Source organism: Elephas maximus, chromosome 11 (assembly GCF_024166365.1).
Source record: "Elephas maximus indicus isolate mEleMax1 chromosome 11, mEleMax1 primary haplotype, whole genome shotgun sequence".
Classification (NCBI taxonomy): Eukaryota; Metazoa; Chordata; class Mammalia; order Proboscidea; family Elephantidae; genus Elephas; species Elephas maximus.
The window spans coordinates 84,039,167-84,065,435 of NC_064829.1; the positions used below are offsets into that span (position 1 = coordinate 84,039,167).

Sequence of the window (26,269 nt, forward strand, 5' to 3'; positions counted from 1 at the left end):
CTATATAAAACTTTATGAAACTATACGAAAGTTTCGTAACTTTAAGAAAACATTTGACATTTCTCTCAGAACCCATTAGGAAAAACATGTATCACCCAAATCACAGATCTGTCTTATGAATTAAATGTGAACCCTATAACTAATCATGTCTTCTTCCTTCTTTGGCTAAGAAGGCTGCAGTCCAATTTTCAATTCACCTTTTATAACTATAGAAGATTTTTCAGAATTAACTTAGGCACTTCCTCCCGGGCTTTGCTTTTCTCCTTTTATTTTTCTATCATCCAGATTTTCTCATCTATTTATTTTACCTCGACATACATGTATATTTGTGAGTTGTTACAAACCCTTTCTGAACAAAACAGGATATAAATTCATATTTACGTAACATTCAAATGGATTTAAATGGTTAAAGATATTTAAGTCTGCTTCCCATCTGTTAGTCTTATATTCCACTCCTACCCTAATAGCAATATGGCAATAGTCACATTTTATCTAAATTTATTATGTAGATTCCTCCTTTGATTCAACCAGAAAAAGTATGATGGGATTGAGGTAAACAGACTTGGTTTTGAATCTTGGATCCCGTTTATGTGGCCTTGAGCAAATTACTTAATCCCTTTGGACCTCAGTATCCTCATCTGTAAAATGGTAGTAATCATTCCTGCCTTGTAGGATTGTTGTATGGATTAGCAGTATTTTATGTAAAGCACTAAAACATAACAGGCACTCAAAAAAGCTGATGCTAGTAAGATATTAAATCTCAGCTTTGCCATTCACTGAACAGCTGATCTTTGGGGTTAAATAACCTGTGAGCTTGTTCCCTGTTAAATAATATGAGAAGACTGCCTAAGAGTTTTTCCAGGAATTAGAAAAATACATGTAAACATATATGAACCTGTATAAAGCACCTGGCACATAAAAAAAAACCCTTTAGTTGCCCCTAAAGGCTTGCCTCCAGTTGTGAAGATCTTACTCAACATCTCTGCTTGTTAAAATGCAACCATTTTTTAAGATTCAGTTAAATGGGTATCTTTCCTATTTATTTTTCCAACCATAATTAATCTTGACAATTTCAATGCTCTCTAGATTTTTGAAACCTCTGTAATTAATATTTTGACTAGTTCTCTTGCCTGTCTTCAGGTTCCAAGTATTTGGTGACTAGCCAGTCTTGTCTACCTTCATATTCTCTAAAAATGCTTTGCATGTAGTCGCTGACCATCATCTAATGCTTTCAATTAATTTTACTGAGGGTATCAACGTGTTAAGGCTACTTATTTAAACAAATGCCTATTCCTTCTCTGGCAATTTAGCTACTCAACCTCACCTAACCCTTTACTGCTTTGCTGTCACGTTATGGTGTCAGAAAGTCTGTGGAAGTCATTAGTGCGAGCAATAAGAAAAACACAAGATCGACGCATTTTAGATTTGACTGTAAATTTTAATGTATTACATCTGAGGAAAAGCGCATTAATCACTTCTGGCTAGGTCTTCCTCAGTCCAAGAGCAAGACTTTTGGATAAATTTAGCTTCCCAGACTTTTCGACACTATCAAGATAGCCTGTGCAGGGATGTTTCCGAAGGCCTTGCCAAAATATGGGAAGATGATGTGCCTAACAGAGTTTTCCATGGAATTAAATGATGCAAACATACGTGAACACATAAAAAGCACCTTGTTAGGTGTCCGCCAGTCGATTCCCACTCAGAGCAACCCTATGTGACAGAGTAGAACTGCTCCATAGAGTTTCCTAGGCTGTAATCTTCACAGCAGCTGACTGCCTGATCTTTTCTCCGCTGGGTGGGTTCCAATCGCCAACCTTCTCAGTCGAACGCTTAACCGTTGCCCCACCCGGGCTCCTTACCAGCCCGTGAAAGACGTTTACTTAATTTTAGCTTCTTTTCCTTCTTTATCCTGTTGTCTCCATCTGGAAAGCCGTTCCTCGCCGTCCTACCTGTCAAAACGCAGTCATTTCCCAAAATTCAATGGTAAGGTCATTTCCTTGAGTTGTTGCGGCCGCAGTTCCCAGCCGCGACCCGGCCTTACCCGGAGGCGGCCAAGAGGCCCGGCCTGACCAGACCGCGACCAGGCCCGAGCGCCGCGCATGCGCAGACGGCGCCGCCCCGCCCCCACCACTGGCCCGCTCGACGCCCGCCGCGGCCCGCGGGCCATGGCTCCCGCGCCGGTGTGCGCAGCCCCCGCCCTGCCGTCCCCGCGCGCCGGGGCCTCACCCCCGTGAGCCAAGCGCAGCGGCCGGGCCTGGCCCGGCCGGTCCGCGCGCCCCCGCGCCGGTCCCCGCGCGTGCGCGCCCCCGCGGTGTGAGCGGGCGGTGGTGGCGGCCGCGCACGCCGCCGGAGCCATGCCGCGGGGCCGGCCCCCGAAGCCCAAGGAGAGCAAGGCGCGCGGCGGCGACTCCGGTAAGCGCCGCGCTGCGGCCGGCCGGCGCCGTCCGCCGCGCATGTAGTCCCCGGCGGGCGGGCTGACAGGGCGGGCGGGCTAAGGCGGCCACTCCGCCGGCGCCTGCTCCGCGACTGATCAGGGCGGAGGGAGCCGGGCGGAATGATACGGGCCGCGGCGCGGCCTGCGCCGGCCCCTCCGCCGCGGGCCTACTTTCGCGCCGGCGGGCGGCGTCCTCCCTCCTACCCAGTCCTCCTCCTCCTCCTCTCGGCCTCTTCACGCCTTCGGCCTCCTCCTCCTCAGCCAGTCTCCCCCGCCGTACTCCGCGCTTGCCCTGCCTCAGCGCACCGCCGCCGCCGGCATTATTGTTCTCCCCTCCCCCGTCCCCGTTTACCTGCCGCCGCTCAGCCGCAGGCTTGGGCTTTATTTTTTTTCCTTTAAAGTTGTGGAAAGCTCTTTCGAGCAGAAACTCATCTCCCCCTCCCCGTGCACCCCAACTAATGACGGACGGTTGAGGCGCCGACGCAGGCTCGCGACGGTCTCTCGTGGTGACGGCGCCCCTCGGACCCGGCGTCAGACCCCGACACCGTGGTCCGCGGTTCCGGGCGTCAGACCCCGACGCCGCCGTCCGCGGTTCTGGGGCGTCAGACCCCGACGTCCGGGTCCGAGGGGTCTGGGCGTCAGACACTGACGCGCCCGTCCGCGGGGACCGGGCGTCACACCTCGACGCACCGGTCCACCGCACGCTTCCCCAAGATGTGGGGTGCTTTCTCTCTATATTTTTAGGTAGCCTTTAAGAGGTCCTTGTCAACCGCCTTTATTAAAGCTTCCAGCGCTGTCTCTAATTTCCTGGTTCTCCAATGTGTGATTTTTTTTTTTTTCTTTTCCTTTCAGCTCCTGTAGTTGAAGAGTACGTTGAAGGCTTAAGGTCTAGAAAAAGATAGGTTCAGAGGCCCCTGGGCTGTTTGCTCTGGGCTGTTGAGTCACCAAAGGAAGGCTTAGCATTTGTGTTTATTTGAGGAGGTTTTGACTTTAAATGCAGAGAGACCTACTTGCGTTAAGAAGTGGTTTGACACAATGCGTGGCACACAGTAGGGAGAAAATATTTTCCGAAATTAATTTGATTATTGGTGATATTTTGCTAAATTAATTTGCTTTTTTTTTTTTAACAAGGAAATGGGCAGTGCCACAGAAATTCGAGAAATTTTAAAACAAAGTTGTAAAAATTTTGATGCCGAATCGTTTAATTTTCTCACAATCATAGGTGTTTATTTGCTTTCAATCGCCACCCCCGCCCTAAGCATGATTAAAACAATCCTATATTACTGCTCGGTTGTTTAGCTTGTATGACTGTTATACAGTTCTTTTTGAAGTAGAACAGCTTAATCAGATCAGAGGGCACAGGGCTTTGCTGAGTGCTGTAGTTTATATTCAGCCTGTAAAAAATACTTCGATAGGACTTAGACCCAAAATTTATGGTACCTGAAACACCCTCCGAAAATTTGAATGATTAGGGTGGCACTAAGTATTTGGAAAGGATTTTGGATGGCTACTCTAGGATTTAGTAGTTTATGCTTTGGCTTACATTTAATTTTGCTTAGCTGGTTACTTAGGTTAGTGACTGCTTGTTACACTTTTCTTGAGAATGAGTAAACTGAGGCTCATTAAAGAGCTTGTGACCAAAAGAAACAAAGATGTGAACTGGCAGTAGGCAAATGCACTGATTTCTCAGAAAATAATAAAATGGTTGGTTTTGAAAACTGCAGACTAGTATTTAATTTTATCCTCTGCAGAATGTTCAGGAAGGAAGAGTTAATGTCTAGACATTAGTGTAAAGTTAGCAACTGTCATACCAAACTAGGAGGTACTATTACTGTAATTGATAAAGTTGACCAAACTCTTGCTGTTGAATGAATTCTGACTCATAGCGATCCTATAGGAGAGAGTAGGGTCCGTAGGGTTTTGTAGGAGCAACTGGTTGATTCATAGGAGCAACCGGTTGATTGGAACTGCCAATCTCTAGGTCAGCAGCAGAGCTCTTAACCACTGAACCACCAGGGCTCCAATAAAGTTAACAGATTTGTAAATTAGAGAAATTGTGTAGACGTAGTGTATATGAACTTCAGCAAGAATATGTGCATTTCATATAACTGTGGACAGCTTGGAAAGATGTTGGTGGGATAATAGAGGTATGTAGATTTGCAGTTAGATAATTGCTCGGAATGTTGATGAATAGCTAATGTCTGGAAGGAAGTTTTTTTTTTTTTTTAAATTGTACCTTAGATGAAGGTTTACAGAGCAGACTAGTTTCTCATTAAACATTGTTTTGTGACATTGGTTGCCAACCCCACAACATGTCAACACTCTCCCCTTCTTGACCTTGGGTTCCCCAGTGCCAGCTTTCCTGTCCCCTCCTGCCTTTTCATCCTTGCCCCTGGGCTGGTGTGGTCATTTAGTCTCATTTTGTTTTATGGGCCTGTCTAATCTTTGGCTGAAGGGTGAACCTCAAGAGTGACTTAAGTACTGAGTTAAAGGGGTGTCAGAGGCCATACTCTCGGGGTTTCTCCAGTCTCTGTCAGACCAGGAAGCCTGGTCCTTATTTGTGAGTTAGAATTTTGTTTTATATTTATCTCCAGCTCTGTCTGGGACCCTCTATTGTGATCCCTGTCAGAGCAGTCAGTGGTGGTAGCTGGGCACCACCTAGTTGTTCTGGACTCAGTCTGGTGGAGGCTGTGGTAGTTGTGGTCCATTAATCCTTTGGACTAATCTTTGCCTTTGCCTGGTGCCTTTGGTTTTTCTTCATTCTCCCTTGCTCCAGATGGGCTAGGACCAGTGGAGTATCTTAGATGGCCACTCACAAGCTTTTAAGACCCCAGATGCTACTCATCTATATAAGTTGTGTTATGCCAAATAAGCTAGATGTCCTCTGAGACCATGGTCCCTAGCCCTTAGCCCAATAATTGGGTCCGTTAGGGAGTTTGGATGTATCTATGAAGAAGCTTCAGTGACCTTGCCTTGGTCAAGTTGTGCAGACTTCCCCAGTATTGTGTACTGTCTTCCCCTTCATCAAAGTTACCGCTTATCTATTGTCTAGTGTTTTCCCTCCCGAATCCTCCCCTCCCTAGTAGCCATGAAAGGTTGTTTCTTCCTCTAAATAAACCTTTTCATGAGTTTTTATAGTAGAGGTCTCATACAGTGTTTGTCTTTTTGTGATTGACGTATTTCACTCAGGATAATGCTCTCCAGATCCATCCGTGTTGTGAGATGTTTCGCAGAGTCATCGTTGTTTATCGTTGTGTAATATTCCACTGTGTGTCATTGTTTGTTTATTCATCTGTTGATGGCACTTAGGTTGTTTCTATCTTTTTGCTATTGTGAATAATGCTGCGGTGAACATGGGTGTGCATGTATCTATTCATGTGAGCTCTTATTTCTTTAGGATATATTCCTAGGAATGGAATTGGAAGAAAGTCTTCATAGCCTCCATCGCTACTTTGGCCTTGGCCTTATGTTGTTCAGTGTCTAATTTTTTAATATATCTTTTACTAAATATAATGTAAGATGCAGTGCTTCTCAATTGGAAAGAGGATAGAGACAGAATGTAAAGTTTGTGTTGACATAAGGTAGGAGCCTCCTCCTTCCTCAGTCAGCCCTGTCTTACCAGATGGTATCACTATCCACTGGTTGTTCAAGCCCCAAACCTAAGATACTGTAATTCTCTTTCCTTCATTCCCTAAGACACTTCATAATTAAGCCTTGTACCTTCTACCTCAAAAATGTATTTCCAGCCTGCCCTGCTCTTTCCATTTCCAGTGGTACCACCTGGTCCAGTCATCTCTCTTCTGCAGGAGCCTTCTGTGTGTCTCTGCTAGTCTTGTCCTTCCATGAATGCACCATCTGTCAGCCTTAAAGATCTTTTTCAAAAATAAATTGAACAGCCCCACACTGATTAAAACTCTTCAATGGATTTCTGATGTCTTTAGCATAAAGTCTAAACTCCAAAAAAAAAAAAAAAGCCATTGAGTCAATTCCATCTGTGTGTTGCAGAGGAGAACTATACTCCGTAGGGTTTACGAGGCTGTGACCTTTTGGAAGTGGATTGTCAGGCCTTTCTTCACAGGTGCCTATGGGTGGGTTTGAACCACCAACCTTTCAGTTAGTATTTGAGCTTTTAACCATTTGCACAACGCATGGACTCCCACAGGATCCTTATTGATCTGGTCTTTGTGCTTCTGGCTCATTTATCTCTTTGCTCCAGCAACTCAGACCTTTTTTCTTGATGATGCCATATTTGTTTCTGTCTCAGCCTTTGCCATTCTCTTTTCTGAGAATTCACCTCCTTTGTTGTGTATGTCTCAGTGCTTCAGCTTCTTCAGAGGCCTTCCTCAACCCTGTCTAAAAGTAACTTGTCCCTGTTTCACACCAGTCATTCTCTACCACAGTGGTCCACAAAGTGTGGTTCATGGACCGCTGGGGCTTCCCTGAGATCCTTTCAGGGGTCTATAAGATAAATACTTTCATAACGATACTGTTTGGCTTCTTCACTTTGTTGACATTTGCACTTATCGTACAAAAGCAGTGGTGGGTAAAACTGCTGACGCTTTAGCACGGATCGAGGTGGTAGAGGCACCCAAGTGTGAGGCTGGCTTATCTTCATATGCTGCACTCAGAAACAAGTTTAGCAACAGAGTGAATGCAGGCACAGCTCTGGGAATCCAACTGTATTCTATTAAACCAGACATTAAAATGATTTGCAATGATTTTTTAAAATTATAACTGTTCCATAAAAATATGCTTTTGTTAACATGCAGTAGGTTTATTTTTAAATGAATAAATATTTTAGAAATAGATCAGTTTTATTGTCTAATAAGGTAAATATCGAAAGATATAAACTCATGGTCTTTATAATCAATAATGTTTAAGAATAGAAAGGAGTCCCGAAACCAAAATATTTCAGGACCATTGCTTTGTCAATAACTCTTTTAATAATGTTTCTCATCATCTGAAATTCTTTATTTGTATATTTTCTGTACTACCCCATTCTGAATATTATGCCTAAGAAAACTACAGAGAGGAGAATTGAGGCTCTAAAAGGTTAAGTGACTTAGAAGGTCTACCCAGCTAGTAAGTGGCAGAGTTGGGATTTGATTCTACATTTGAGTCCAAAGCCTACATTTTGTTGTTCTGCCGTGATAAATACAAAGCTCTTCGTATGGGTTAATTCATTTATTCAACAGATATTTTTAAAGCACTTGTTGTGACCATGCTAGGTGCTGGCCATACAAAGTTGAATAACAGAGGCATGAGCTTTGCCTTTGCTCTTCAAGCTCTTCCAAGTCTGCTTCCTATGATGGTGGTGGTGGTTGTGTGCCATCGAGTGGATTCCAAATAGTAGAAGTGTGGTTCTTAGCAGCAAATGACAGGCACTTGATGGAGTCTCAGCTTCCTAAAGAAAATGATGTCAAAACTGAAACCTGAAGAAATGAATAGGAGTAGGTCCACTCAAAACAACATTTCTTGAAGTAATAGTTTCCAAGTCTGCTTCCTCTGATGGTGGTGGTGGTGGTTGTGTGCCATCGAGTCGATTCCAAATAGTAGAAGTGTGGTTGTTAGCAGCAAATGACAGGCACTTGATGGAGTCTCAGCTTCCTAGAGAAAATGATGTCAAAACTGAAACCTGAAGAAATGAATAGGAGTAGGTCCACTCAAAACACATTTCTTGAAGTAATAGTTTAGGGCATGAAGGAAGTGTCATCTCTAAGTGATGAGAGGCATTGGAGTACCTGCTCTTGCCTGACACTATCCTGAGGATAGAAAGATGAGTGCAGTAGAATTTTTTCATCATCATTATTTTAGTTTACTCTTAGTAAGCAGTAACGTGACCTTGATGGACGCCACATCTTGAAATCTTCTATGATGTCCACCTTTTTTTTTTTTCCAACAGACTGGCAAAATTTTTTTCCGTAGCTTGTACCTTTGCTTGGCCTCCTGCTAGGTTTCTTTTTGCTGTTGGAGGGATATTTTTAATATTTACTTCATTTCCAGAGAGCTGAGACAGGCAAACCTTGAGCCAAATAAATCAACAAGTTCTTTCTTGCTTGGATTATCAGTTCAGGCCATTTTAGATTTTCTTGGATGAATTCAGGCATGCTATGTGCTTCCCTCCAAGGAGAGGACTACTAGGATAAACCAGAAGTAATAGACCTTTAACTTTTTACAGGTCAGCAGGAGGTGTAGTGTCCTCAGGTTTTAAGGTGACTAGATGTTTTTTTTTTTTTTTTTTAGATGGAGTGCTCCTTTGCTTCGGCAGGCAAAACTAGGTACTGTTGGTGGGTGGTGATTAGGGAGAGACAGTTCTGCTTAAAATAGTAACTTTCTGACATCAGGTACATAAGGATGACAAGATTTCTTCGTAAAGAAGCACCCTCGACTCTCCGTAACTGAACTCATTAGGTAGGCAGAAGCTTGGTATATTTACTATTTTGAGGGAAGTATGGCGCAAAAAAAAAAAAAAAAAAAAAAAAAATTTTTTTTTTTTTTATAGCGCAATGATTAAGCCTTGGGCTGCTAACCAAAAGGTCAGTGGCTTGAACCCCCATCTGGTCTGAGGGAGAAAGATGTGACTGTCTGCTTCTATAAAGATTTACAGCCTTGGAAACCCTGTGAGGCAGTTCTACTCTGTCCTCTAGGGTCACTGTGAGTCAGAACTGACTTGAAGGCAACAGGCAGGTTTGCTTTTTGGTTTTATGATTAGTTAACTTCTAAAGATTTTATGATCCTGGAGGCAAGTAGCGAGCTAACATGGGTACAGAATCTTTGTCTTTTACACAAAGCTAGTTTTACAGAAAATTGAGCAGATAATATAGACAGTTCTTACATATGTGGTCTCTCCCCCTTTCCCTATTATTAACATCTTGCAGTAGTATGGTGTATCTGTTACAATTGTTGAACCAGTATTGGTACACCATTATTAACTAAAGCTCGTAGATTATGTCGTTGTTGTTAGGTGCCGTCGAGTCGGTTCCGACTCATAGCGACCCTGTACACAACAGAACGAAACGCTGCCTGGTCCTGCGCCATCCTTACAATCCTTGTTATGCTTCAGCTCATTGTTGCAGCTACCGTGTCAATTGACCTTGTTGAGGGTCTTCCTCTTTTCCGCTGATCCTGTACTCTGCCAAGCATGATGTCCTTCTCCAGGGACTGGTCCCTCCTGACAACATGTCCAAAGTATGTAAGATGCAGTCTCACCATCTCTAAGGAGCATTCTGGCTGGACTTCTTCCAAGACAGATTGTTCATTCTTTTGGCAGTCCATGGTATATTCAATATTCTTCGCCAACACCACAATTCAAAGGCGTCAACTCTTCTTCAGTCTTCCTTATTCATTGTCCAGCTTTCACGTGCATATGATGTGATTGAAAATACCATGGCTTGGGTCAGGCGCACCTTAGTCTTCAGGGTGACATCATTGCTCTTCAGCACTTTGAAGAGGTCCTTCACAGCAGATTTGCCCAATGCAATGCGTCTTTTGATTTCTTGACTGCTGCTTCCATGGCTGTTGATTGTGGATCCAAGTAAAATGAAATCCTTGACAACTTCAATCTTTTGTAATATATTTGCAATGAAGAAGTTGTTGGTCTTGCAAAATTCTATCATTCGATCTCCGGCATTGTTTCTGTCACCAAGGCCATATTTTCCAACTACTGATCCTTCTTCTTTGTTTCCATCTTTAGCATTCCAATCGCCAATAACTATCAATGCATCTTGACTGCATGTTTGATCAACTTCAGATGCAGCAGTTGATAAAAATCTTCTATTTCTTCATCTTTGGCCCTAGTGGTTGGTGCTTAAATTTGAATAATAGTCGTATTTACTGGTATTCCTTGTAGGCATACGGATAGTATACTATCACTGACAACGTTGTACTTCAGAATAGATCTTGAAACGTTCTTTTTGATGATGAATGCAACACCATTCCTCTTCGAGTTGTCATTCCCAGCATAGTAGACTATATGATTGTCCCATTCAAAATGGCCAATACAAGTCCATTTCAGCTCACTGATGCCTAAGATATCGATGTTTATGCATTCCATTTCATTTTTGATGATTTCCAATTTTCCTAGATTCATACTTCATACATTCCAGGTTCTGATTATTAATGGATGTTTGCAGCTGTTTCTTCTCATTTTGAGTTGTGCCACATCAGCAAATGAAGGTCCCAAAAGCTTTACTCCATCCACATCATTAAAGTCGACTCTACTTTGAGGAGACAGCTCTTCCCCCGTCATCTTTTGGGTGTCTTCCAACCTGGGGGGCTCATCTTCCAGCACTATATCAGAGAATGTTCTGCTGTTATTCATAAGGTTTTCACTGGCTAATGCTTTTCAGAAGTAGACTGCGGGGTCCTTCTTCCTAGTCTGTCTTAGCCTGGGAGCTCAGCTGAAACCTGTCCTCCATGGGTGACCCTGCTGGTATCTGAATACTAGTGGCATAGCTTCCAGCATTACAGCACCACACAAGCCCCCACAGTACGACAAACTGACAGACACGTAATAGATTACGTTAAGAGTTCACCATTTGTGTTGTACCGTTCTATCAGTTTTGATAAATGCATAATACCATATATCCACCATTATGTAGAATAGTTTCGATGTCCTAAAACTCCCCTGTGCTTGGCCCATTCAATTCTTCCCCCTCCCTTCAAACCCCTGGGAACCACTCATCTTTTTACCATCTGTAGTTTTGTGTTATCCAAAATGTCACATATCGTAATCATATGGCAAATACCCCTTTCAGACTGGCTTCTTTCACTTAGCAATACGCATTTAAGGTTCTTCCATATCTTCCTGTGTCTTGATAGGTCATTTATTGCTGAATAATATACCATTGCATGGATGGACCCCAGTTTGTTTATCCATTCACCTACTGAAGAACATTTTGGTTGCTGTGACAATTTTGAATAAAGCTGCAATAAACATTGAAGTACAGGTTTTTGTGAGAACATAAGTTTTCAACTCAACTCATTTGGGTGAATGCTTAGAAGTGAGATTGCTGGATCATATAAGAAGTTTATGTTTAGCTTTGTAAGAAAGGAGCCTTGGTGGCGCAGTGGTTAAGCGCTCAACTACTAACTGAAAGGTCAGCAGTTCCGACCTACCTGCCACTCTGTGGAAGAAGGATGTGGGCTTTTGTGAAGATTACAGCCTTGGAAACACTATGGGGCAATTCTACTCTGTCCTATAGGATTGCTGTGAGTTGGAATTGACAGCAGTGGGTAGCACTGTAAGAAACTGCCAAACGTCTTTTAAAGTGGCTGTAACATTTTTCATTCCCACTAGCAATGAAGGAAAGTCTCTGCTGCTCCACATCCTCGTCATCGTTTGGCATTATCAGTGTTTTTGGATTTTGTCCGTTCTAATAGTTGTGTAATGACATCTCATTGTTGCTTTAATTTGAGCTTTCCTAGTTACGTGATATTGAGCATCTTTTCATTTACTTATTTGCTCTATGTCTAACTTCTTTGGTGAGGGATTGTGTATCTTTTTATTATGGAATTATAGACGTTCTGATAGATGCTGAATATGAACTTTTTGTCTTTCCTATTTACTCTTTGGATGAAATAAGTTCCTAATCTTAATGTTGTCCCATTTATCAGTCTTTTCCTTTATTCTTAGCACTTTTGTGATGTATTTAAGGAACTTCGGATAACTCTATCCATGTGGATAGCCAGTTAGTCTGCAGTATGTATTGAGAAATCAGGTGAGTGTACAGGTAGTCCCTGACTTACGTTGGGGTTCCATTCCAACGACTCTGTTGTAAGTCGGTTCTGACATACATTGGATACTTTTTTTTTTTTAGTTTTCATTGTTATTGCCTTTACTTACCAGTATTTTTATAAATCCCATTTTTACTTGTCTTTGGGGGTTGGAAACATTGTATGTAAACTTACAGAAATATTTTAATATATACATACCTAAAAAATACACAGATTATGAAAATTTTCTCTGACGATGAAGAGTTAGATGACATTGGCGATTTGTCAGTTGGGGTAATAACTCCACTTGTGGAAGGTTCTGGATCATCTGGAGTATCCCTGGGAATTTTCTAGTCAGAAAATTTTCTAGTCACAAAATTAATGGGAGTTGCTTGTATGGTCCTTTTCTTTTTTTTTTTTTTTTTCATAAATTTCATGATAACATCTGCTTCCCAAATCTGCCTGTCAACTTTAACAGTGATCAGTGTTTGAGCCCATGTTTTCAAGCAACTGAAGCCCAATTTAGTTTTAAAAAAGCTCCAGCTAATCCTTTCACTGTAAAAAAATTTTGACGGCTTCTCTCCTTCCTCTTCCTCATTATTTCTTTCTTCTTCAGCATTTCTTTCCTCTTCAGAATTCATTAGGTTCTGGTCTGTCAGTACCCCTTCTTTGTGAACCATGAGCTGTTCTATATCAGTGAAATCAATCAAGTTCTAATTTCAGTGTTCCTGCCATATGGACGATTTTTCCACCTGTCTCTTTCATCATATTATCCTGATCAAGAGCTTGGAGCGTGTTCACATAACTCAGCAATTTTTTCCATATCCCCTCCCTGCACACATTTTTCTATAACTTCCTTCTAGGAAGACACAATGTTCAGATATACTGTAGGTTGTGTGACTCGTCATAACTCGGATATATTGTAAGATGGTTACTATCTGTATATGTGAAGCACTGTTTCTGTACATGATTATGTTCTTTATATTTTTTCTACTCAGTATCACACTATCGTAATTACTCTGTGCTTACTCTGAGCCTTGATATCTGGTAGTTTTAGTCCACCAGCTCTGTTTTCTTTGTGTGATTATCATGATTATTCTTGGTGCTTTGCATTTTCATATAAATTTTAGAATCAGCTTGTCAATTTTCACCAAGAAACTAGCTGGAATCTTGATTGAATTGGATTGAATCTACCTTCAGTTTGGGGAGGAATAAAATCTTTATAATCTTGAGTGCTCCAATCCGTGAACATGGCATATCATGTCATTTATTTTGTTGTTGTATGCCGTCTAGTCGATTCTGGCTTATAGTGACCACATAGGACAGAATAGAACTGTCCCATAGTGTTTCCAAGGCTATAATCTTTATGAAAGCAGATTGCCAGGTCTTTTTTCCCACCAAGCCTCAGGTGGATTCCACCTTTTCATTAGCAGCCGAGCTCCTAACCATTGCGTCACCAGGGCTCCTTGTCATTTTTGTAACTCACTATTTTCTTTCTAATGTTTTTTGGGGTTTCAGGGCAGAGGATTTACACAAATATTGTATTTCATGTTTTTTGATACCATTGTTTATGGTATTTAAAAAATTTCATTTCCATTGCTAAATTATAGGGATGTAATTGATTTTTAAAAATTGATCTTCTATCCCGTATCTTTTACATATTCATTTGTTATTTTAGTAGTTTATTTGTAGATTTTTTTGGAATTACCACATGATCACGTTTGTTAATAGATTTATTTCTTTTACAATAATTAACTGTTTTATTACATTTTATTTCTTGCTCATTGTACTGGGGAGGACTTCTACTATAATGTTGAATAAGTGTGGTGAATAATGGACATCTTTGACTTGCTTCTAATTATAGGAGGAAAATTATTCAGTTATTCTATTTTATTCATTAAGTAGGATGTTTGCTGTAGGTTTCTTTTCCTTCTTTTTTTGGTGGATAATCTTTTATCAGATTAAAGAAGTTTCCTTTTATTCCTAATTTTCTATTTTTTTTGTCACGATGGGTGTTGAATTTTATCAAATGTTTATTTTGCATTTATTTAGGTGATAATGCGATTTCTCTTCCTATTTTTGTTAGTGAGGTGAATTACATTGATTTTTCCAATGTTAAGCCATCCTTGCATTCCTGGAATAAAATGCTATATATCTGTACTTGATTTGCAAATTCTTTGATGTTTGCCTCTATGTTTATGAGACACTTTGACCTGCATCGTTTTTCCTCACATTGCCTTTCTCAACTTTTGGTATTCATTTATTGCTGTCTTCAAAATATGTTGTGAAATCTTATCTCTTTTTCTTTTCTCTGTATGTGTTTGTATAAGTTGGCATTGTGTTCTTATATATTTGGTAGAATTCTCTGTTGAAGTCATCTGAGCTTTAAAAATTTCTTTGGGGAAAAATTTTAAATGTAGATTCAGTTGTTTTAATAGATATGGGACAACTCTAATTTTCTTTATCTCTTGTGTCAGTTTTGGCAAGTTTTTTTTCCTAAGAATTCCTCTAAATTTTTAAAATTTATTAGCAAAAAATTGTTCATATAATTCATGCATCTTTTTATGTCTGTAGCTTTTGTAGTGATGGCCCCACTTTTTCCTGACATTGTAAATTGTGCTTTTTCTTTCTTTGTCTTGCTGGAGTTTATCAATTTTATTATTTTTTTATTATTTCAATTATATCAATTTTATTATTTGGCTTGCAGTTTAACTTGTACATATTTGTTGTATATTCCACTAATTCCTTCTCTTCGTGTCTTTCCTTCTACTTTCTTTAGGTTTTTTTTTTTTTAATTGCTTTTTGGTTAGAACAAAACCTATTGCTGTCGAGCCAATTCTGACTCCCAGTGACCCTATATAGGACAGAGTAGAACTGCCCCATAGGATTTCCAAGGAGTGGTTGGTAAATTTGAACTACTGACCGTTTGGTTAGCAGCATGCATACTTAAATAATTTTTCAGCCTTTCTTGTTTTCTAATATATGCATTTAAGTCTACAAATTTATACAGTTTGAACTGCATCTCAAGTTTTGAAATAGGATATATATATATAATTCTTTAAGATAATATTTTATTATGCTTTTGGTAAAAGTTTACACAGCAAGATAGGTTCCTGTTTGACAATTTCCATACAAAAATTGTTCAGTGACATTAGTTACATTTTCCGTCGTGTGTCAACATTCTCTTTGTGTTCTGGTCGATCCATTTCCGGTGCTCTAAATTCCCTGCCTCCTTATCTTCTCTTTGCTTTAGAGTAAATGTTAACATTTTGGTCTCGTACGTATGATTTTTTTAGTAGAGCATTGGTCTGGTCTCAGGGTAGATGAGGTCGTGGCTCTTGTAGGCTGTCAGTCTTGAAGATTTGCTTCTTCTCTGAGATTTTGGTTGCCTTCTTATTCTTTTGCTCCTGACCAGTGACCAGTAAAAAAAAAAAAGTAGGGACCAATAATTCTATTGTAGGTAGCAGCTCACAAGCTTTTAAGACCTAGATGCTACTCACTTCACTAGGATGTAGACCATGAACTTTATGAACTATATACCAGTTGACTGACTTACCCCATGAGACTATGGCCCTAAGCCTCCAGACCTAGAAAACCAATTTTGAGAGGTATTTGTTTGGTTTCGTCTGAGGGGTATCTGTAGTTGTGTCTTCATTGAATATATGTGCCTGCATGCATATATTTGTATTTACACGTACATACAGATACTTCTTTCTGTTCTCACATATGTATACACCCTGTACCTACCCATATAGCTGTATGCCTATACCCATCTGTTTGTAATCCTAGACTTTTTCGGTCTTTGTTGAAGTTGTTGAGATCTTATGTATGTTCAGTTCTTTAGTACAGGCATCTTTTCTCTTAAGCACTTCATATGCTATTGATATGGTATATTTTTATCTTCATCCATTTCAATATATTTCCTGATTTCTATCTTCTTTGACTCATAAGTTACCCAAAAGGGTGTGGCTTAATTTCCAGACATTTGGGGATTTTTAAATTGCCTTTTTTGTTTGTTTGTTTTATTTCTAGTCTAACTGCTTTGTTATCAGAGAACATACCTTGAATTATTTTAATCATTTGAAACTTCCTGAGGCCTGTTTTGTGTTCTGTGGCTATAGATGGTAATGTTACATGTGTACTTGAAAAGGATACATATTGTATTGTTGGGTGCGGTATTCTATATGTATATACAGTGAACCCATGTTGTGTTGTTGGGTGCAGTGTTCTATATGTGTATATAGTGAAGCCATATTGTGTTGTTGGGTGCAGTGTCCTATATGTATATGTAGTGAATCCTTACTACTATTTTTTGTTGTTGGTCTCTGTTTTCTGTCAATTACTCATAAAAGTGTATTAAAGTCTCCCACTATGATTGTAAATTTGTCTATTTCTCCTTGTATTTCTGTTAATTATTGCTTTATATATTTTGAACGTATGTTATTAAGCATATTAATTTAGAGATGTTATAGCTTCCCAGTGTATTAATGGTTTTTCCATTATGAAGGATCTCTCTTTATCTGTAGTTATGCTTTTTGCATCAAAGTCCACTTTGTCTGATATTAACATAGCTGCAGCACCACTGCGGCCTTGGCTAGTGTTAGAATGGTATTTCTTTTTCCATTCTTTACTGTTGGTCCTTCTACTTTTATATGTAAGTTGTGTTTTGCAAGCAGCATATAGTTGGCTTTTCCTTTTTTTTTTTCTTAGTACGGTTTAATAATCTTTGTGTTTTAATTTACATGTTGAGCCTGTTACACTTAAGGCAATTTTTGATATACACCTTCTCCTCACTTATCAGCTGTCTCATTAGCTGGCATTTAGCATTTATGACAATAGTAAAAAAATCTGCTATCCAACTATTTTGCACATTAATGATGAACATCTGACAGTAACGAACGCCGAACTTCAAGGTTAGAGTAACACTGGCTTTGATGCTTAAGATTATGTATCAGCTTGGTTGGATTATGATTCTCAGTGGTTTGGCAGTATGTAATGATGTAATTTGGCAGTTATGTAATGATGTCATCATCTTCCATTTTGTGATCTGATGTGGTCAGCCTCCATTTTCACATAACACTGATTTCACATAATGACCTGTTTTGGAGCCTAACCATGTCCATAAATGAGGAGAGAGTGTATTTGGGTTTATATCTAACATCTCATTATTAGTTTTCTACTTGAGTTGCTCATTTTATCTTCCTTTTTCTTTTGGTTCAATATTTTTTTCCTTTTTAACTTTTTTTGTTGTTGAGAATATACACAGCAGAACATACACCAATTCAACAATTCCTTTCCTACATGTACACTTTTGTGACATTGATTACATTCTTCAAGTTGTGCAACAATTCTCACTCTCCTTTTCCAAATTGTTCCTCCTCCATTAACATAAACTCACTGCCCCCTAAGTTTCCTATTTAACCTTTTTAGTGGCTGTTGTCAATTTGAACCCGTATAGATAGTTGTTAAAAAGAAGATATGGAATGTGTGGCTAATTGCCTCCATGAACAGCTGCCTCTTTTGCCATGAGACCAGAAGAACTGGATGGTGCCTGGCTACCATTATGGGATGCTTTGATCAAAGATTCTATAAAAGAATCCTGATCAAAAGGGAGGAAATGCAGAACAGGATTTCAAATTCTTATGGACTCCAGACTTTCTGAAGCCATGAAGGCTGAATGAACACCTGAAACTATTGCCCTGTGATAACCTTTAAACCTTAAACCAAAAATATTCCCTGAAGCCTCTTTAAAATCAATAAAGTACTTTTTAAATTCTATTTATCTCTCTCCATTAGCCTGTTACTTACACATTCTTTTACTGTTCTTTAGTGATTGACTTAGAGAATACAATGTGATTCTTGACATATTACAATTTAATATAAGTCAGTGCTTTTACCACTTGCCAGAAAATAGTAGGACCCTAGATTACTTTAATTCTATTTGCTGCCCTCTCCCTGTGCCTTTTGTAGTATCACTGTCATGCATTTTAATTCTACATAAATCTTAGTCCTCAGAACATTTATTATTTATTGTTGGAAACTGCATATAACGTATGTTTACACATTATGTTATGTGGTAAACTACACACAACACAATTTACCATCGTAACCACTTTGTACAGTTCAGTGGCATTACATACATCAACATGTTGTACAACCGTCACCACTATCTACTGTCACAACTTTTCATCACCCCAAAAGGAAAACCTGTACCCATTAAGCAGCTATTTTAGCTGGCTATAGAACTCTAGGTTGGGTGTTGTTTTCTTTTAGCCTTTTTTAAAAAAGGATATTCCAATGTATTCTGGCTCCCATTGATTTGTTGAGAAGCCAGCTGTCAGTCTTGTGTTTGCTCTTTTGAGAGTAGTGTGCCCCATTTTCCCCTGTTCCCCTCCTATCTGCTTTTAGGAATTTATTTTTCAGCAGTTTTACTATAATGCGTCACTGCAGACCTTTTAACCACTACACTACCAGGGTTTCCACAATGAGTCTAGATAAGGGTTTCTTTGCATTTATCTTGAGGGAGTTCATAGAACTTCTTGAATCCCTGGGTACATATCTTTAATTAGTTTGTTTTAGAAACATCTCAGCCATTTTGTCTTCAAACAGTGCCCTTATCACATATTTGTTCATTCCCTGCCTCTGTGGTTCAAGTTACATGTGTTTTAGACTTTTTTTTTTATCGTTCACTGTGTTATTTCCTATTATTGTTTTTGGTCTCCGTTTTCCAATTATTTCATTATTGAAGGTGCCCTGGTAGTGCAGTGATTAAGCACTCAGATACTAACCAAAAGATCGGCTGTTTGAACCCACTAGCTGCTCTGAGGGAGAAAGATGTGACAGTTTGCTTCTGTAAAGATTACAGCCTTGGAAACCCTGTGGGGCAGCTCTACTCTGTCCTGTAGGGTCTCTATGGATCAGAATTGACTCAACAGCTACAGGTGCGGTTTTTATCTAGGGCAGGAGTTGGTAAACTTTCTTTGTAAAGGTCCAGATAGTAAATGTTTTAGGCTTTGTGGATCATAAGGTGTCTGTGGCAACTACTCAAATCTCCTGTTGTTATTTGAAAATAGCCATAGGTAATACATAAACCACTGGCCTTGGCTGTTTCAATGCAACTTTGTTTTCAAAAACAGGCTGGGCCATAGTCAACTCCGGATCTAGGGATAAGACAGGAATAGTGAAGAAAGTTATCTATTTATAACACTTTACTTTTAATTGAACTTTACATTGATATATAACATACAGAGAAGAACACAGTCTTAAGTGTTCAGCTCAATGAATTTTCAGAGATTCACTCTTGTAACTAGTACCAAGGTCAAGAAATAGGACATTAACAGTCCCCTAGAAATTCCCATTGTGCTACATCCCAATCGGTACCCTCATAAGACTAACCAATGTCCTGATTTCTAACAACATAGATTAGTTTTGGCTATTCGTTGGCATTTTTGGTCAATATGTTTGTGAGATTAATATGTATTGTATATAACTCCTTCTCATTTTTAGAACAGTATTCCATTGTATGAATGACTCAAATTTTTTATCCATTCTACTATGAAGGGCATTTGGATTGCTTTTAGTTGCTGGCTGTAATAAATAGTGTACGTTGTATGCATTTCTGTTGGGCACATACTTAGGAGTGGAGTTGCAGGCTATAAGGTATGCAAGTGCTGAGGTTTGATTGATACTGCCAAACAGCTCTATGGAGCAGTTGTCGCTATTTTCACTTTCTAGCAGTGTACAAGATTTCCAGTTGCTCTGTGTCCCCATCAAAGTTAGTATTATCTGTCTTTTTAATTTTAGCCATTCTGATGGTTGTGTACTTAAAAAAAGTTTTTTTTTTTTGTATTTTTGTTTCACATCACTATATTCACCACTATATTTGCATTACGGCTTTCATTACTATATCCAATCTTTTGGTTAAAACACTTGTTACCGAGTTCTTCACACACAGTTTTCCAATAGATATTTTATTTGTACCTTCCAAAATATTTCTTACCATACAGACTTTTCCAAAAGGAATAATAATATTAACTGATGTGGTCACAACAATCATTTTATTTGGGCCCAGGGAATCATAAAACATTTTCACTATTAGTTTAGTGCACAGACTTTGAAAGTGTAGTCTTTGAGCAAAATGGGGCTATAGCTAAAAATAAGTAAAAAAAAAAAAATGCATTTTCTTAAGCAGAGTCATTTTGTGAATGAAGTCACATTTTCTGAACTACGTTAATATTTCTTGAAACTGGAATTTACCTTTCTCAGGGATCTGCCAGAAATGTTTGTGTAGCTGTTGCCTGTATTCTCCTTCCTTGTCTCTGCCCTGTCTCCTACAAAGTCCCCACCCTGCTTCCTAGCTTTTGGGACTTCATCCCTGATTTAATGTTGACACCATTGTAGGTGAGGAGGACTGTTGGGAAATCGCAACTGCAGGCTGTTTTCTCAACCCAAAAACCCGTTGCTGACAGTCGATTCTGACTCATTGCGACCCTATAGGACAGAGTAGAGCTGCCTCATAGAGTTTTCAAGGCTGCAGTCTTTATAGGAGCAGATTGTCAGGTCTTCCTTCTGCGGACTTGCTAGTAGGTTCGAACTGCCGACCTTTCAGTTAGCAGCTGAGTGCTTAACCAGTTCACCAGGAGAGCTCCATGTTTTCTCAAAACAGGGGCTTAAAGGTCTGTAGAACATGGTGAGTGCCTTTGTCTACCACTTGCAAGCTTGGAAAGTAGAGCTACTTGGGACTTTATATTAACCCCACCCTGCTCCCAAATTTCAAAAGTTCAATGTTTTTGGATCAAATTTGATACAAAGAGTTGTATGTGATGTATTTCTAGTCTTTATGGCTAATGCGTATAATACATTTATGCTAAAATGATAAGACTTCGTGTATAATTAAGGAGTCGTGGAGATTTATGGCATCTTTTATGATATTCTTGATGATTTTTGAGATTCCTGTGATACATTATTTGTCATATTTATTCCTACTTGAAAGTATTTTAAGTTTCTAGCAGCTTACCTGGATGGGCTTATAGAAAGAAACACATTGCAATCCCTTGTCTTTCTAAACCCTAACTACGCAAGAGAACAAGTTTTTTTCTAATCAGCAGTTTTTAGAGACAGATTTAATTAGTGACTTTGCATTTAAATGCTTTTATTTTTCTACTAGAGGTTTGTTTACTGAGTTATTTAAGAAACTGTATTATTGGTGAACTCTCCAGATGACTTAGAGGCAAAATGTCTCAGTGATTTGTAGTGATTTCGAAATAGTTTTAAGTAGCTATGCAAGGCTTAAGAACCATCCTTAGGCTTTTGTGTGTGTTTATGTGTGTGGACCAAATCTCGGGAGCTTAGTTTCAGGTTTCTAACAATCCTCCTAACAGAATTCTTTTTGCTAGAGTCTCAGTCATCTATCTCAACAGCTCTCATTTCTAATTTAGAAACAAGTCCATTTTTACCATCACCTAAAATCTCTCATACATTTCTGATATAACTTGGTTTTTAAACAATAACCAAACAATTTAGTTATTTTTATGTGACAAGAATAACAACAGGTGCTTATTGTCTATACTTATGCGATTTTATAGATGGAGTTTTAACATTGAATGCGGAGAACACTAATTATGCCTACCAAGTTCCAAACTTCCATAAATGTGAAATCTGTCTGCTGTCTTTCCCAAAAGAGTCTCAGTTTCAACGCCACATGAGGGATCACGAGCGGAATGACAAGGTATGTATTTTCAAGAGGGACGTCGGAAATGTGAGCGTTGAAACTGGACGTATTGTGAAAACTCGCATGTCAAATTGAATTTTTTTTTCTAATTTGTTTTGCAGCCAAGCTTTTAACCACTACGAGCTTGAGTTTTTTCTTACGATTTGGATTCCTTACTTGTAGCATATAGCCTATAAACCAATAAATATTTTGACTTTTTAAGTTATGTTTATGATCCCAGCTAGCATCAGATAATGAGAGAACAGGAGGGCTTGTCATAGTGTGTCTGTCTATTGATTGAAGTTATTTATGAATGGACAAAGGAATATTTTAAAAAGGTGATTTTTTAGGAGCTTCCATTTCTTGCTTGACTAAACACAGAATTGATGTTATCTTGAAGTGTTTTTCTCCCCCAGGAAGTTTTACCCTTAATGGTCTTGCATTTTAAAAGGACATTCTGGATGTTTTAGATTGTACTTCAGTAGAGGAACAACACTATCTTAAATAGAATCCCTTGTGGGGTATGCCAAGAATTTTAATGTCTTAATGGAATGATTTATCTGATAGATGGAAAGTGGCAGTTAAAACTACACTCAAAATAGTGACTGCTGAGTCTTTTTTAGATAGGAGAATATAAGCCAGGGAACTATTTGAGGCCAGAAAATCCAGGGCTTTCCTTCCTGTAGAATAGGGTGTGACCAGTTCAGGCTTCATTTTCAGCCTCACTAGTAAAAAAATCACTAGTAGAGTTGTTATAACTATAACAATATAATACTGATTTCACTGCTCACTGGTATTATCCTCTCATGTTGAAAATCTGTAAATACCAATATATTGATGCTGCCTCAGAGAGAAATACCAGGGATTACTTTATCTTTCTACAAGTAGGTGGCAGGATACTGTCCATTTTGGAAAATTTTAGACTGAGATATGCAACTTTGGTAAAAATCTGGTAAAATTTGATGTACGATTACATGATTTTGGTTAGAAATAGAAGCTAATAAGTTGAAGTTCTTCAAATATATTTCCATAAAGACTACAACCTGATACACCTGTGCACAGCATTTTTCATTAGAGGTATTTTCTACATGTAGGTGTTGTCCTTTCAGAAGGGTTTATTCAATTCAGATTTAGAAGAGACTTCAGAGGTTTCTCAGAAAGATTGTTCATATGTTATCATACTTGTTAATGTTTTAATAACAGTATTAAAGAAAGCATCTATGGAAAGATTGTATTTCAGTGGCTTCTTTACTTTTCTCTCCAAATAGCCACATCGATGTGACCAGTGCCCCCAAACATTTAATGTTGAATTCAACCTGACGCTTCATAAATGCACCCACAACGGGGAAGACCCTACCTGTCCTGTGTGTAACAAGAAATTCTCCAGAGTGGCTAGTCTCAAAGCACATATTATGCTGCATGAGAAGGAAGAGGTAATAATTTTGCCATATACTTTGTTAACTGATTTTTCATATGCATTTGACCCTAAATCAGGGGGATTTTGGCTATGAACTAGTTTAAAAAGCCTTTCGTGTAGGTTCAAGGAATTAATTATCATTCAGTTTGCCTTGGCCAATCTCTAGTTTATTGATGAAAAATTATGTTTTCTGGCTATAACAATACCTTAGGGCAGAGAGATCTTAATGTGTAGTGTATTTGAAGGATCATAGTGTACCCATGCTGGCTAGCAGAGCCCACCCTCTCCCCCACGTGTTTTTTTTTTTTAAAACAGAAATTAACTTCCATGGGACTCTGCAGTAGCCAAAAGTGATTCTTCAGCCTCTGAAGATCGTAGAATCTCTTCACATGGCTCCTGGATCCCCTGACCCGTGGGTACCTGGAAAAAAAAAAGGGAAGAAATTCATAGATGGTCCAAAATAGTCTGTATACTAATGTTAATAGTCTTATAAGGTTTACAGTCATGTAGAGCCTTGGGGCAGCTTTTAGGAAGAAGGGTGACATTGGTGGTAAGTAAAAGAAGAGGCCTCCTGTTGTTGGGGTCCTAATTTAGATTATAAATGGCTATTATTAAAAAGGAGTCCCTGGGTGGTGTAAATAGTTAAGTATATGCTCAGCTACTAACTAAGTGGCTACTAACCAAATAGCTTAGCTACCCACCCAGAGGCTCCTCAGAAGAAAGGCCTAGTGATCTACTTCTAAAATATCAGCCATCGAAAACCTTGTGGAGTGCAATTCTACTCTGCCACACGTGGGGTCACCACGAGTGAGAGTCAACTTGATGGCAACTAGTTTTTGGTTTTGATTGTTTAAAAAATATACTTCTGTTCCCCTATCCTCAATTATTGTTGTAGGAAAATACAAAAGGTAAAAAGGAGAAAACAAAAATCAGCTTTAATTCTATCATCCGGAGATAATTACCGATAGCTGTTAGGTATATTTTCTTCCTAAGGCAAAAAAAAAAAAAAATACAGTATTTAAACTGCATATCTAAAGTTTGTATCTTAAAAATCGAGTTCATACTTGCTTTATAAATAGCTTTCAATTCTCTTTTTTAGATATGCCTTTAATTTTTATGATAATTTATTTTTATCTTTTTCATCTTACTACATAAATGATGAAAATCCTGGCAGCATAGTGGTTAAGTGCTATGGCTGCTAACCAAAGGGTTGGCTGTTCGAATCCACCAGGCGCTCCTTGGAAACTCTATGGGGCAGTTCTGCACTGTCCTACAGGGTCGCTAGGTGTTGGAATCGACTTGACGGCACTGGGTTTGTTTTTTTGGTTTTGACATAAATGATACATGCTTGTTTTGGAAAACCTTAGAAACAAACACCAGCAGAAGGAACATTAAGAGCGTGCTATTTGAAAGGAGATGTGTGTAGCCTTTCTTCTTTGCTGTAGATTCTTTCCATAATAGCGCGTATATTTAAAAAGCTATTATAAAAAAAAGGAAACCCAGGATATACTGGACTGGTTGAAACTGGAGGACTTCCAAGGCTATTGCCCTGAGATAGCCCTTAAACCTTGAACTCAAACTAACCGTTGAGGTCACCTTGTAGCTAAATAACAGGTTGGCGCACAAAATAATGAATATATCCCGTAAGTACTGTACTTCTTTCAAAAGATCACCTGTTTGAGACCAAACATCAACAATTACTTTAAAACAAAAATGAGAATATAATGGGCCAGGGAGATTAGATTAATGGAAACAAAACAACCAGAAGGGAAATAATGAGAATGTTCACACATTGGGAAGAATGTAACTATGTCATTGAACAACTTGTATAGAAACTGTTAAATGTTAAACCTAAACTGGTGTGTAAACCCTCACCAGAAACACAATACAATGTTATCTTTTTAAAAAAAAGAAGAAAAAAACCCGTTATTTTAAAGACAAAAATAAGACGGTACCACTGTACGGACTGATTTGTAATCTGCCTTTTCCCATTAAGATATTGTAAATATTTTCTTTCCCTTTTTTCTTACTATATTGTAATTTTTTCTCATATCAGTGTTTGAAATTATTAAAGCTTTCAGCATCTGGGTATAAAACCAAAAAACCAAACCCGGTGCCGTGGAGTCGATTCCGACTCATAGCGACCCTATAGGACAGAGTAGAACTGCCCCATAGAGTTTCCAAGGAGTGCCTGGCGGATTCAAACTGCTGACCTATGGTTAGCAGCCATAGCACTTAACCACTACGCCACCAGGGTTTCCATAGCATAATGATATTTGATCATCTCCTTCATTGTTTGACATTTAAGTTGTTTTATACTTTTTCTGTGTTATAAATAGTACATCTTTGTATGCATCTTTGATTATTTCTTTAGGATCGATTCCTACACCAGAATGACTTTTTTCAAGCTCTTGATGGAATGTCACGCTGCTTTGTAGAAAGTGTGTGCTGCTTTATACCTTCTGTGGAGCGCAGGAATGCCTGTCTCACTCAACTACAGCAGTGGTCAGAAGTGGCCAGTTTTATTTAAAAAAGCAGAAAGTGTTTGTATTAAATCATGATGTCTTAAACTGTTTTGGAATAAGTAATGCATGTACTCTGAGTTGGAATCGACTTGACAGCAGTAGGTTAATACGTGTACACAGAAAGCAATCAGACCACACGGAAGGATACATAGAGGGAAGAGGCACGTCTCCCTGGAGCCTCTGAGTTCCATTCCCCGCCCCAGAAGCAACTTGCATCAGTACTTTGTGTATCCTTCCAGAAGCATTCCATGCTTATGCAAATCTCCTTTGCACCTTTTTTTCCCAGCCCCCATTATATTGTGCATTTTTTTCTTTAACTGTATGTATATCTGAGATATTACTACACACTTGTCTCATTCTGTGCAACAGCTACATAGGATTCTGTGGTATGGAGATGTTGTAATTAAAAGGATGCTTTTATTGGGCACACAGGTTGTTTCCAGCCTGTTGTATATACAAAGTTAACAATG

At 39.0% G+C, this 26,269-nt stretch overlaps 1 protein-coding gene across 2 annotated transcripts in view; it reads left to right on the forward strand.

The window, feature by feature from the left end:
* The first annotated feature begins 2,291 nt into the window (after nt 1–2,291).
* ZNF236 (zinc finger protein 236) overlaps nt 2,292–26,269 on the forward strand; it is a 104,827-nt gene continuing 80,849 nt past the window's right edge. For both annotated transcript variants that reach the window (XM_049901894.1, XM_049901895.1), the window contains exons 1-3: nt 2,292–2,412; nt 21,733–21,875; nt 23,126–23,290. In XM_049901894.1, coding sequence (XP_049757851.1) covers nt 2,355–2,412; nt 21,733–21,875; nt 23,126–23,290 — 366 coding nt within the window. In that variant the 5' untranslated portion in view covers nt 2,292–2,354. The remainder of the gene's footprint in view (nt 2,413–21,732; nt 21,876–23,125; nt 23,291–26,269) is intronic.